Source organism: Coccinella septempunctata, chromosome 1 (genome assembly GCF_907165205.1).
Source record: "Coccinella septempunctata chromosome 1, icCocSept1.1, whole genome shotgun sequence".
Classification (NCBI taxonomy): Eukaryota; Metazoa; Arthropoda; class Insecta; order Coleoptera; family Coccinellidae; genus Coccinella; species Coccinella septempunctata.
This window is the reverse complement of record NC_058189.1, coordinates 55,602,654-55,616,509: the sequence shown is the minus strand read 5'-3', so window position 1 is coordinate 55,616,509 and position 13,856 is coordinate 55,602,654. Positions and strand designations below refer to the sequence as shown.

At 33.7% G+C, this 13,856-nt stretch overlaps 1 protein-coding gene across 1 annotated transcript in view; it reads right to left on the bottom strand.

Annotated features, from left to right (window-relative positions):
- Positions 1–13,856, bottom strand: part of LOC123320158 (discoidin domain-containing receptor tyrosine kinase B-like) — a 364,297-nt gene that overhangs the window by 143,288 nt on the left and 207,153 nt on the right. The window contains exon 3 of the mRNA XM_044907363.1: positions 8,236–8,467. Within this exon, the coding sequence (XP_044763298.1) occupies positions 8,236–8,467 (232 nt within the window). The remainder of the gene's footprint in view (positions 1–8,235; positions 8,468–13,856) is intronic.

The following is a 13,856-nucleotide window of genomic DNA, read 5'->3' as shown; positions in this document are numbered from 1 at the left end:
GAATGCATTCTAGTATTCGAAAAAAAATTAGCTTTTCAAAAATATATATATGTCGATATATTACTCACATCTTCTAGCAAAAATCAGCGTAAAAGTGAAATAATCACTAACTGTTGAGTAGCTCATAGATTTTTCTATGAACAGACATCGAATACTTCAATGCATTAGTCGATAGAATTCTATGAAATCATAAACCACGTAGTCAGCAAACATCAAAATATTGATAAATGATTTATTTTGTGACTTTATATCGTTTTGCTATGAAAGATTGACTATATCTATGGCAACGTTTCTTTTCGTAAATGATCTAGAGCAAAAACTTCATGAAAATTGCTTCATTTATAGAGTAATGTATGAGATACTCAACAGTTAGTGATTATTTCACTTTTATGCTGATTTTTCCTAGAAGATGTAAGTGATATATCGACATATGTATATATATATATTTTTGAAACGTTAATTTTTTTTCTAATACTATAAAATAAAAAAAAAATGGGTTCGTATTTGAAACAACGAAGTTGTTTTTTTTCACCCTTAGTACAAAAAAAAATTGAATACAGTGTCTGATTCCTTGTAAAAAAAGTGCCTGTAGAAAGTTTAATTCGTTTTCCGATATTTTCGAAAATGAAAGAGTTATGGCACATTTTCGAAATCGATGAAATATCAAAATTTATTTATATCTTCAAAACGAATGAAGATATCGTGAAACAGTTTTCATTAATGGACTTTTCTCGAAAATCGAGCCCAGGACTCCTTTCAATGTTTTTGCCTATCTAGTCTAGAAGTACCAGAAACAGCCAAAATCAAGCAATTTGGGATACCCTGTACAGAGTACCTACTTACAATGCTGCAAAAACGCAGTGATTACTTATTCCAAAACAAATTTTTTGTAAAGAAACATGGGTTCAAATATATTCTTTCTGAAATATGGGAACTTTTTCACGTTTTTCACGAAAAAGCAGATAATATATCGTTGTAATTTTTGATATGTTGAAAGGGACATGTAAGAGGTCACCCTTTTTTCAAAAACTATCCTTCCTTCTCCTAAAAGAAATTTTGTAGATGAAATTTCAGTCTCAGAAACCTTGGAGTGTTTACAAGAATGAGGACTATTAATGTTCTAAGGCCCGTTAGCAGCGACTCATTTAAGGCAAGCATAAATCAAACTACTTCCAGGAAACCTGGCCTGAAACAGTGGAAAACACTGAAACACTTTTAATCGAAGGAATTTCAAAAATTCGTATTATTCGTCAAAGGAATTAGAGAGCTACAATATGTTTCATAGCTATCTGAATCTGAAATGAAGAGTAGATATGTACCTACTGTGAATTGTAAAAATGTATGTAAAATCGTAGATCCCTATGATGTGCTTATATAGCTACTCTTTTCAGAGAAAAGACTAAGACAACGAATCAATATTCTCGATTTGTTAATGCTTACAAAAAAAACACGATTTTGACATTTCTGCAGTCTGACCAACTGCATATTTGTACAAGCTTTTTAGTGTAAACGGAACAAATGTGATGACAAGACATAGTTAACTGATTGGCCCAAATCCTCCACCAATTTGCAACCAAATTGTTTTTCTTGAATTCCAATTGGAATACTTGATATACTCAGTTATATGGGGAAAATTACCGTAGTAATTGTCTTCCACAAGTAGAATAAACTAATGGAGACATAGTTTATCCTCTGGAGAAAGCAAAATTTGTATTGCTACAATCCAGATTTTTTTTGGTTATTCAAAATTAAATCCGCAAATGGAGTAGCAGTATTTGAAAGGATTTTCAATCCACAGTTTCTCATTTTTCTCAAATGAGAAATATGCATTACATCACTTCCGATGAGAACGGATACACATAATTATTATATAAAAATTGTTGGACAAGTCGACTTGTTGATCTAAAATGAATCATTATTCCTTAGATCAAGGTAGCGCGAAAGCCACTTTCAGGCTTCCTTATCAGCAGCATCGTATTCGTGAATTTCCCTTGGGAAATTGGGGTTTGAATATGGCAAGGAACGATAGAATTTCATCATATTGTTACGAGCGCAAAACAATATATTGAAGTGTAGGATGATTCCTTCACAACTCAATCGAACGAAATGGTCCATCCTCAGAGTGAGGAAAATGAGATAAATAAAGAAAAATTTACTCCTCCCTAAGATATAAAATTCTAAAAAATGTTCAATGTATTCGAATACAAGAATGCCATAATAGTTCTTGAGTATAATTTGAGGATTATCAACATAAATTCCCTTAAACAAACATCATGGTCTTTATGTTTTGTTGTATTCTTATATATTTTTTTTCAATACGTATAAGTAATGTTTGTTGAGTAGGTTCAGTTTCAGTTTTGTCAAGATGTCTTATGTATTTGTACTCCTTTCGAAATATTCTTGTACACAAGTTCACTCAGTATGATCTGACTAGAAAACGAAAGATTCCTGAAATATGAATCGATATACATCATTCTGATTGTATCCTTCACTTTTTTCATGGTGATGTTGAAACTATCAGAATGATGCACCAAACCAATTGTCCCTTTCTCTTCAGAATTAAAACGGTGTTTTGCCGGAGATTGACTGTTCTATATACGCTATTTTATAAAGAAACATAGATATAAGTATAGGGAGTTTTTTTGGGTATTATTCAAACGAATTAGATCTTAAATGGCGGAAGTAATTAATTAATGCGTTCGAAATCTTCAGTTTTAATTTCAGGAAAATAACCTGGATAATAGAATAATTACATAGAAGTGATGTTCTAGTCGAGAAATAATTCTGTTTTGCTGTGTATCTCGGTTGATTGCATTCCTTCAAAAAACTACGGAAGTATTCATTTCAATCAACAACGGCAGGATCTGTTTACGAGAGGAAAAATAGAGAACAAAATGAATGGGCTGACAAGCAAAGTAAACATAATAGTAGGAAACCCGGAGGATGCAATTTACAGGAAAGAACCTTTGAAGATTGCTGGAGTAAACTGAAGCGTGTTTTTCTCCCTGTTAATTTCACGTTCCTCCTTCAGGTTGGTTTTCGAAACGAATGTTCTGCTTTTATTCTTAATTATATGTATGAAAATGAAGGAACACCTATACAGGTTGAGCAAAAAGTAACGCACGAAATTCATATTATATCTTGTAGAATTCTCCTTCCTTGTAGAATTTGCTTAGTTTAAAATTAAAATTAACCTGTTCGAATAGGTAAACAGGTGAGTTACTTTTAACTCACCCACTATATAAGGTGAAACGAAAGAAAAATCCTGAAACTGGAAGTACTGCACTTAAATACATATATGAGAATTTAGCCAAATTTGCCTTGTACAAATAATGTTATTAGTTCACGGAATGTAGGGTATGAAATTTTTCAAAAAAAAAATTAAGAAACGTTTGACATATTGTTCATCGAAACAGTCTAGTACTATTATTGGACAGCAATGAGTATGAATCTTAATATTCAATGGCAGAAATCTACTTATTATAAAAAACAAAATCTATCTCTGCCAACTTGGTGATTCAAGATATCAGTATGAATACAATGTTCTTAGAAATGCAGGGAAGCTTTGATCGCAAATATCTCGAAAAAATACAAAGTAATGCTCTTTGAGATCTTTAATCACCTTTGTTCCATTTTCACAGATGAAACAATATGAACAATATGACATTGAAACATTGAAACTTCAGTTTTGAAAAATCTTATATGTATAATAAAGAGGAGAGATTTTCGTCAGATGTCATATTTTCTGAAGAAGATAATTTTACAGTAGTAGATTCGGTGTGGTCAGATAGATCGACAAATTCTCATCATATACGTTAGACAACATATGTTACAATAGTCAAGTGGAAAGATGCATTGGTAAGTGAAATACAAAAATTTGTGAGGCTCTATAATCAATTTGAGATTCTAATACAAGGTGAGTAAAATGACTAGTAAAAATATTTTAACAGTAGACTCTTGAGGTCAAAAGAGACACTTTTTTTCTATACCATCTTTTCCGATTCGATCCTGATAAAAGTATATAGCCATTTCAAGTTTTCATAATGAGCTGTGCCCCCCTGGACAAACAAAATTACTTTCAGAATAATTTGCTAAATCTGTGGACTTTTTAATAGAGTTGTATTCAGCCAAAATGCCCAATTTTTAAAATTTCACAGATACTGAAAGAATACTTTAATTTTAAAACGTTCAAATATTTATCACATAGCGTCCAATTTAGTTTCAAGAGTTGGGTTCATTGAATTTTTGTTGCAGGTAATGGTCATAATGAGAAAACTGGAAGACGTGGGTGATATCTTGTGTTCGGAAGAGATTAATCAAATAAATGAAAAATCATATTCTGAAATTAATTTCAATCGATAAAACCGTTTGTGAGATAACATCTCTTTATGCTCTTCATAGTTTTTTAACAGCCTGAATCTTTCAAACCGATCTGATCCGGAGAAAATGCTAAAGGAAAAAAGTTTATCTTTAAGCTCAATAATCTACAATTTAAATATTTGTAAAAGTCAAAGACTCAACCTGTATTTTCATTAGACGCATGGACTCAAACACCAAAAAGACAAAAATTAGTAACTGCTCACCTTTTATTTGTCAGTGATTTTCTCATTCTATAATTACTTGAAGAGCGATATTTTCATCATATTCTTTATAAAAAGTTCATGTAATCGTCGTTAGGTGGCGTTTCTCAATTGACACGCTCTATATACGAGGATGGGTCCAGTACAATATCATTATGTTCGTATGAAAATTGATGTTTCAAACTTTTACACTTCGGGAAATTCTCCTGTGTGTACAAAACACGGAATGGATCTTCATTATTCTCTCCCCATATTTATGTATTAAGATAAACGTCCGACTGGGGACCATGAAGTTCTCTAAGACGGATTTGATGATCTAGTGTACGTCGGAGTATCTCCAAGCTACAACTCCGGCCCTAAGTACCTAATATTCCCATCAGAGTGCTGTCAAACCCAACTTTGTTATGATGGAGTTAGTTCTGTCCTTACGGAAGGATTATTTTTCGACTTCGATTTTATTAATGACTGGTGTCGGGAGGGGCATTAGGGAAAATTAATGGGGTTATTAAATGGCCTAAACGGGAAATGGCCAAGGAAAGGAGAGGTTGTTTCCATCAACTCCGAGCTGAAACGTATTGAATAAGTTCATCGCTCAACTACACTGCAGAACATGAATATTTGATCAGATGTAAAGATGCATTATGAGTTCGGATGAGAATTATAAATTAACTCCTGTTAATACTCACATTATCATTTATTCCAACATTTTTATATTTCGCTGGAGTTCCTCTCTCTCTCTTTATAGTTGAGTTTTTTTAAATACAAGGTGTTATTGAATAGAAGCGAAAGTTTGTAGGAGGTGATTCCTTGTCGAATATTAAAGGGGGTCTTTCATATAAACTAATGGTTGTATTCTGCTTTTCATCTGTAAGTTACAAATCTGTAGCTTACGATCGATTTGTCAGTGTCCGATTAACAGATTCGTAAATAATGCAACTCTGGAAATGTTCCTGTAACTATCTTCTTTGCAGTGTTACGTTTGAACTACTTCTCGTAAATAGTTACGGATTCCTGTGAGCTACAGATCACTAAAAACGTCCAGAATTGCAATTTTCCTGCAAGCTTATGAAAAGTTACAGATTGGCTTACAGATGAAAGCAAAATACCACCATTAAGCTCTTTTGCCTTTCTTAGAGTTACACTCTTTCAAAAATATTATTCTCTAGACGGTTGAAGGAATGGCATTACATGGGCATGTTCTACCAATAAGAAGACTAGTGGTGGTATTCTGCTTTCATCTGTAAGCCAATCTATAACTTTTCATAAGCTTACTTGAGAATTGTATTCTTGGACGTTTTTGGAGATCTGTAGCTTACAGGAATCCTTTACTATTTACGATAAGTAGTTCGAAAGTAACACTGCAAATAAGATAGTTATAGGAGCAATTCTAGAATTGCATTATTTACGAAACTGTAAGCTAAAGATTTGTAACGAATGAAAAGCAGAATAACCATACCTATGAATATTTATTCGATTTCGAGTGACCTTTAAAAGGGACGAGACAATCCACTCATATTCCATTTATAACTAAAACTTTTATATTGAAACAAAATTTATCAATTTAAAAATACACTCCATCCACTTTTATTTTAGCACTCGGTTCGCCGTGAAAAAATTTTCTCAAGTTTTTGTAACTAGAACGGAGTAAGGTTGGCACTCATAAAATGTCGTTAACGTCATAACGCCAAAACTAATATCACTTACAAAGATTATAAAGTAGAGAGATTGGAACCGAAGCGACTAAAGTGATGTGAGCGCCATCTGCGTTTCAAAAGTGTTTTTAAGGCCCTAAAACTGGTTTAAATATTAATTCCAGGGACATTTGCAGAAAAATATGAAATTTTGTGAGATTTCAGATGGCCATTTTGATCAAAGAGGTTTTCAATGTTTGATTCTCGTACCGCCTTTTGATTATCAAACTCGTTCTAGTTGGTGATTATTGAAATTTGTGTCTAATTTCTTGGTGAAAACCTCGAAAATTATTGTATAGTGAGGAACTGTGGATCAAATAAAAATTAAAATGGGAATGTAAATATTAAGACTGGTAACAAGTGACTAGGTCATTCATTGGTTTTTATTTTCAGTGTTACGAAGTGAATAAAATTTTCATGACATAAAGGCCTGCAAACACTACCCACTGACTACGCCATGTGCAATAAACATACTGCAAGTCAATTGAGAACCGTTCATCCACGTTAATTGTTTTGTGCTGGAAGCATCCCTTGCATGAAGGGCCTATTTAGGGGAAATTATGACTTGTATACGCCCATTCAAAGAATCTCAATTGCAACTCCTTCAATATATTCAGAAATTCAAAAGTTCGAGTGACTGGCAAATTTTTTGGAAAGTCAAAGTTTTATGAAACCTGCTGTGAGTGTTGTGTTCATTAATTAATTTGTATATTGTGTCATAAAGAGACTGTATCATAAAGAAATTATTAAGAAACTATAAAGACGGGCTAACATACAGGTTAGCCCTATTAGCCTGTATTATACCTCTGTAAGGATTTTTTAAATGTGGTTCCGAAAATTCTGTAAATAATAGGTATGTGAGTAAGTGAAATGTGTATGCTATGATGTTATATTGAATATTCGTTCATATTGATTTATGATACAAATTGTACAACTTCCACTAAGTTTATAATATCTAAAAATCGTATAGGGCAGAAATAACACCTTGGACGTATATAGCAGATCGCAAGAGTTGTCCTAGTCAAAGCTCTATTCGTTGTCTATAATTTGTATAACAATGTTCAGGCGAAAACTAACATCCTAGTCACAAAACAAAACCATACTTTTGTTTTGTCGCTCGGGATGTTTGTCTTCTGGTTTCAACAAAGTCGATATTGAAATCCAATACAAGGAATACAATTAGAATTTCGCGCCCTTCAATTATAAAACAGAAAAATGTTATCAAATAGTTTTTCAGTATTGACACTACGTTTTCAGCGCCATCTCATTGTCAGATGTGTTTTCACTGGCCAAAATGTAGTCGGTTTTTAGTACTAGAGATATGAGGGCGTTTCCTATCTTTCTACTCTATAATCTTTGATCAATTAATAATACAAAAACGCCGAAAGTGATTGAAAAAAAGAGAAGACAGGGTTTCGGGAAGTGCTATTCAGAATTTAGGTCCGCTCATTCAAATAGTAGGAACCCTGATATTCTAATATCTACAATATATCAGACGGTAGCGAACATATTCAATATAAGTGAATTTATGAATAATGTACAATCTGAATCTAAACGACTTATATTTCAGTTGAAAGTTTCCACAATTAGAAAGATTGTGAATGAAGAGGATGACAAAGAATTTCCTTCTATTGGGAGACCCAAAAAGTGGTGGCATTTGAGAATTTTATTTTAGGATGAACGAATGCTAGAAGTTACTACAGGATTTTCGATTAATGTCATCGTAGAATAAGTTCCAGAAAATTAATTTTTCTATTTTTCATTTGACTTGTCCTATACATTGTAAATGTCTTCAGTAATCAATAAATATATAACTATTATTATTATATCAAAAATAAACAGCCTTAAATACAAGCCACTTGTTCTGTTAATTGTTAATTCATGTGAAATATTTGTTTAAAGGTGATCTAATTTACATGAATCTCTTAATAGAGTTCGATTTATATTTCTATACTGTATCTTACTTTTTCTCCTCTGGAATCCTTGTAAACAATCCACTGGTTCAGTGCAGGCCTCCAGTACTCAACTAGGAAAGCCTCAGCGAATTCTTGACCCTGTCCATTTCCGAATCTACCCTGTGTTTCCGTCCACGTGATCAAGTGGTTTTTAGTCAAATCTACTTCGAGGTACTCTTTGATGTCACTACTTATCTGCGCTTTCGGGCACCAAGCTCCTCCATTTTTTTCCTGTCGTATCCTGAAAAAATAAATCAGGTTATTACATACTTTGTATAGGGAAACAACACAAAAAGTGTTTTGATCGAAATCCATAAATAAACTTCTCACGAGTCGAAATTTTACATTATAACATCGTCAGCTTTTCCAAATCGCTTGTAATTGCAGATGAAAGATGAAACAATGTCTTTAATCTGTTTCAGAAGCTTGTTGAAGAAGTGTTGTCATTAAAATAGAAAAACGCCTTCATGTAAGTTCTGAAACATGCCGAGGTAGTGAAAAGTAACGCGCAAGGTTCATGTCTTCAGTATTTACTATTTTGGATGATATCTTCCGTATTTACTATTTTGTATAAAAATTGCCGGCTTAGGTGAATTTTTATAAAAGGTTGTTGAGTTTTTTAAATGCCAACCCTAATTTTTTGTGCCGGAAATTGACAGACCTTTTGTTATTTTTCAATGTATATTAACGTCAATGACAGTATATACAGAAATGATTCCATCTTTATCGGAAACCGTTTGTGAAACGAATAAAATACTGATCTTCACCAACTTTTAACATGAACACATTTTGCGACATTCTATATAATATTATGGTTCGAGTTACTCATGAATAAAATATTCCCGATGCATCTGTGTCGTCTCATTTCTAATTCACGAAAATACGCACGCCAATGAGGCCGCGAAAAAATTCAGGTTGCTCCGAAGGCGTCCTAATAGCAGGCGCATCAGCGGGGGGCTCTCACGCGAACAACCTGATCCTCCTAATATTCCGCACATCTGTGGCTCGTCTTTGGGATATATACTTTCATAATTTTGGCGATGATATTTCATTTTAATGGGAAGCTCCACGCGCAGCAGCTGCCTAGATGTGAAGTGCCGCGAGGGATGTGACTGGAAAAATTCAGTGTCTCATTGTCCAATCAATTTTCCTGATATGATAATACTGGGGCCCGCAGAACGCATAAATACATATTATATTTGGGAATTGAAGAAGTTGTTTTTGCATGAAGGCATCAATACGCTTCTTGAATGAATGATGAAGGTATGAAATTTGGTAAATGGACGGAAGCTAAGGGTAGATAGGGGACAATATCCTACATTTGAAGGGTATTTTATTGATTTTGCCAATTTCTTCAATTACCCATAACTTTCCAATCACTCTATATATTTTGATAATATTTGGAATGTTTATTCTCCGCAACTAGTTGAACCTTACATAGCAACTGAATTTTTTTCCGGTCCGGCCTAGGAAAAACTGATGCATGAGATTGAATGCAAAAACAACACCCCATACAACAAAATTTCTTTTATTTGATAATATATTCGAGAAAAGGAGAAAAAACTAAAGGGAACAATACAGGGTGTTCCAAAACTAGTGAATAGAACGTCACACCACGATAGAGTACACCAAATATTATCGAATGACACCAACATTAGTTCAACGAAAATGTACCGTTTCCAAAATAATAAGAATTTTATTAAAATACCTAAAGTTGCCGATTTTCGAACTATTTTCTTAATCACAGGGCCAGTTTGTGAAAAAGGATATCGATTTTAAATTATATTGAACTAAGATTATTGTTTTATCCCCCCTGATTGAAATTATTTTAAGTAGTTAATCGATTACCTAAGTAAATGTAAATTAAAACTATTGTTTTTTTTACATGATTTTTATTACTCAGATTAAACCCCCTCTATAGGGGTGATAATATTGGAGAAAAACGCTATCCTCAATCACAAATTGGTCTTGTGATTGAAAAAATAGTTCGAAAATCGGCAACTTTAGGTTAAGTTTTTTCAGAAACGGTACATTTTCGCTCAACTAATGTTGGTGTCATTCGAAAGTATTTGATCTACTCTATCGTTGTGTGGCGTTTGATTCACTAGTTTTCGGACACCCTGTATATTTCTCGTACTTCATGCTATTTTAAAACTCAATAAACCTAGGCAAATCTATATTTTCAGACAACACAGTAACCAAAATTTTATAAAACATCATTTTATTCGGTATCTAGTAATTTTTCTGATTTAATTGAATCTTCAGCCTCTCATAAGGCCCTTATTTTTTGGGTCACGAACTTAAAACACAGGAAATGGACAGATTCGTATTCGGATTCGTATTCGGATTCGTATTCGGATTCGTCTGTGAAAACGATGACATTTTTTCATTAGATATCAGATCTCTGCTTTCGTAATGTTTCACGTTTGTAACCCAAAAAATTCAATTACATTGGTGAAATAAATAAATACCTACTCAATGAAATTTAATATTTTTCATTTTGGTTACTGTGTTGTTTTTATATGTATTTAGATTCGACTGGATTAATTGAGTATTTTTAACGCATGAGAAAATACGAGAAATACCTCGTTTACTTTGATTTTTTCTGGAATTTTAATATACAAGTATTTTTTTTTATGCTGAACCTCCTTTATGAATTCTTTCTACGCCAAACCTGTTGCGGAGAATGCATCTACCAAATATCATCAAAATATATACGGTGTTTCGAAAGTTATTAGTAATTGAAGAAATTACCAAAATCAATAAAACACTCGGTATCTTGATTATTGAGAGAAGATACAGGGCGAGTCTTCGACTCGTTCAAATATTCAATAGTAAATTCTTCAGGTCAAAAGAAACAATTTTTTTCTTTACCATTTTTTACGAATCGCCTCGGTTTAAAAGATACAGGTTGTTGAAAAACCATAAAAAATGTTATTTTCAGTTCTATCTCACAAACGGTTCTATCGAATGAGAGGAATTTCGGAGTAAAGTTTTTCATTTATTTGATGAATATTTTTCGAACCCAAGATGTCATCCACGTCTTCCAGTATTCTCATTATGACCATTACGTACCATAAAAATTGCAAAAATTCAAAGAACCCAACTCTTGAAATTCAATTGGAAGCTATCGAATGAATATTTGAACGTTTTGTAAAATAGAAGTATTCCTCATATTTTCTCAAATAATGCGCCGTTTTCGAGTAATTCTATGTTCAAAAATTAAAAAGTATCAGTGAAATTTGAAATATTGGGTACTTTGGCTGAATGCAAGTCTGTTTAAAAGATCCACAGAAGTGTCACAGATTTAGCTAGTTATTCTGAAGGTTATCTTGTTTTTCCAGGGCAGCACAGCTTATTATGAAAACCTAAAATGGCCATATCTTTTTATCAGGGCCGAGTAGGAAAAAAAGGTTGAGGTATTTTGACCTCAAGAATTCACTGTTGAAATATTTGTACAAGTCAAAGACTCACTCTGTATAGGTTACTCTGATTCACCTCCGTGTCGTCTATCTACCCTTAATTTCGGTCCATGAATCACTAGGTATATTCATATCATATTGAGGAATGAGGAATAATTTTTTGGCCCTCCTTTAAAATTTTTACATTGAGAATATGATTTGGACGCCGAAAAGATTAGTTAATTTTTTTGAACGCACCTAAGTTTAATTTTCATTAAAAACAGTTCTAAAGACCAAAGACGTTTGTTCTTGCCTAAATTATGTTTGCTCCTGAAGATGAGCTATGCTGGATCCAAATATGCTGAGTGTAAACTGAATCATTCAAGTTTTTTATCTGGAATAGTTTATTCATTCACCTTACTATGGAATGCCCAGATATCAGGAAGATTCATTTTTATAAGAAAGTGATATCATGAAGGCACAACTGACGTGCAATTCAATTATTTACTTGAAGCACCTGCCACAAAACAGAACAGACATTTCCTCATTTCTACAATCTCAATATTATTATTATTTCCACCCCAATTACCGCGTCTCAGATCTCAACCAAAACATAAACAATATTTCCCCCGGAGCTGTAGTTCTGCTTCTTGTCGTCCGCTTTTTCGTTGCATTGCAGCAAACATCAAAGCGGGGAGTAAAGGTGAAATTGAGGCGAACGCAAGAAACAGCCCCTGCCTGACCGCTCAACTTGGTGGCGGTGAAACAAATGGCAACAATTAGCTGACCATTCGTCCATCTTAATTCCCCGCTGCTCCTGAAAAAGCTCCGTGGGCTGGAAGGACCCGGGGGGGAAAATAACTAAGACTTTGCACGCAAACAGACAGGGCATCATTCTTAAAACGGATATGGCTTCGGAGGCTGTTGTTATGACAACACGAGTATTATTCTTTGGATATTATTTCCTTTACGCAGGGTGGTAGTTCACGACGATTCGACGTTATTCGGGAATTGAAGACAAAGATTGTAAATCTCGTATTTAGTCTGTCTAGCCTTTTTCCTTTTGTCATGAAACTCGAAACGGTATACTGTGTATTTGTTTGATGGAAGATTCGGGCGGTGGAAACTCGAGAGAGCTTAAGCCTTCAAACACTTTTTTCTTCTTGTAGACGAGATTTCTATTCTATGCGGCGTATGGTTGAACGATATGAAAACTTTCAATGATGAAAGAAAAGTTTAGGAATTTGTATCGATAGAATTCAATCATATTCTGGAATTTATATGCTGTTTATATTCCGCAACGTTTCGTAGAAATTTTAATCAGCTTCTTCAGTCCTCTATTAAATATATTAATCCATTGGTCATCAAATTAAAACAATGTAGTACGATTTTTACAAGTGTGTGTATCACGATGATAAAGACAAGGAATATCTTAACAATTTCATAAGGGACTGATTCTTCTATCATCTTTTCTGACTAGGACCAAGTTCCATCCTAATTGGTCCCCAACTTTTATACTAATAAATTCATTTGAGAATATGCTAGTACATACGAGGATGTATTGATATCTAGTTAGCCTGGACCAGTTCCATACATACGTTAGCATAGTAACGAACAATAACTCATAAAAAGTGTCAGTGTGAAGTTTGAGGTCAAAAAAGTAAACCAGAGTTACGCAATAAATTAAAAGAAACAAGATGTCCACCGGAATTGTGACAATCGAAAAATTGGAGTATCGAGCCATCATCAAGTACCTGTATTTAAAAGGGTTAAGAGGTAAGCAGATTTACGAAGATATGCTTTACACCCTTGGTGATCAATGTCACCGTATGCGACCGTGAAAAATTGGACTGCAAGCTTCAAAAATTTTCCATTGAAGATGATGACCGATCGGGAAGGCCAGTTTGTGTGTCAGTCCCCGAAAATATCGATGCAGTTCATGACATTTTATCAAACCGTCGAATTGGCCTAAAATGGATATCTGAAGCACTAAATATTTCATACGAACGAGTTCATCATATAGTTCACGTCAATTTGGACATAAGAAAAATTGCTGCAAAATGATCCTCAAATGTTTGAATGTTGACCAAAAGCGTGCAAAGATAGAAGCATCGCGTTCGATCTGTGCTCGATTTGAAAACAATGTAGACTTCTTGTACCGAATTTTTACTATGGATGAGACTTGGGTACATTTTTACGATCCAAAAACAAAGCAACAATCGATGGATC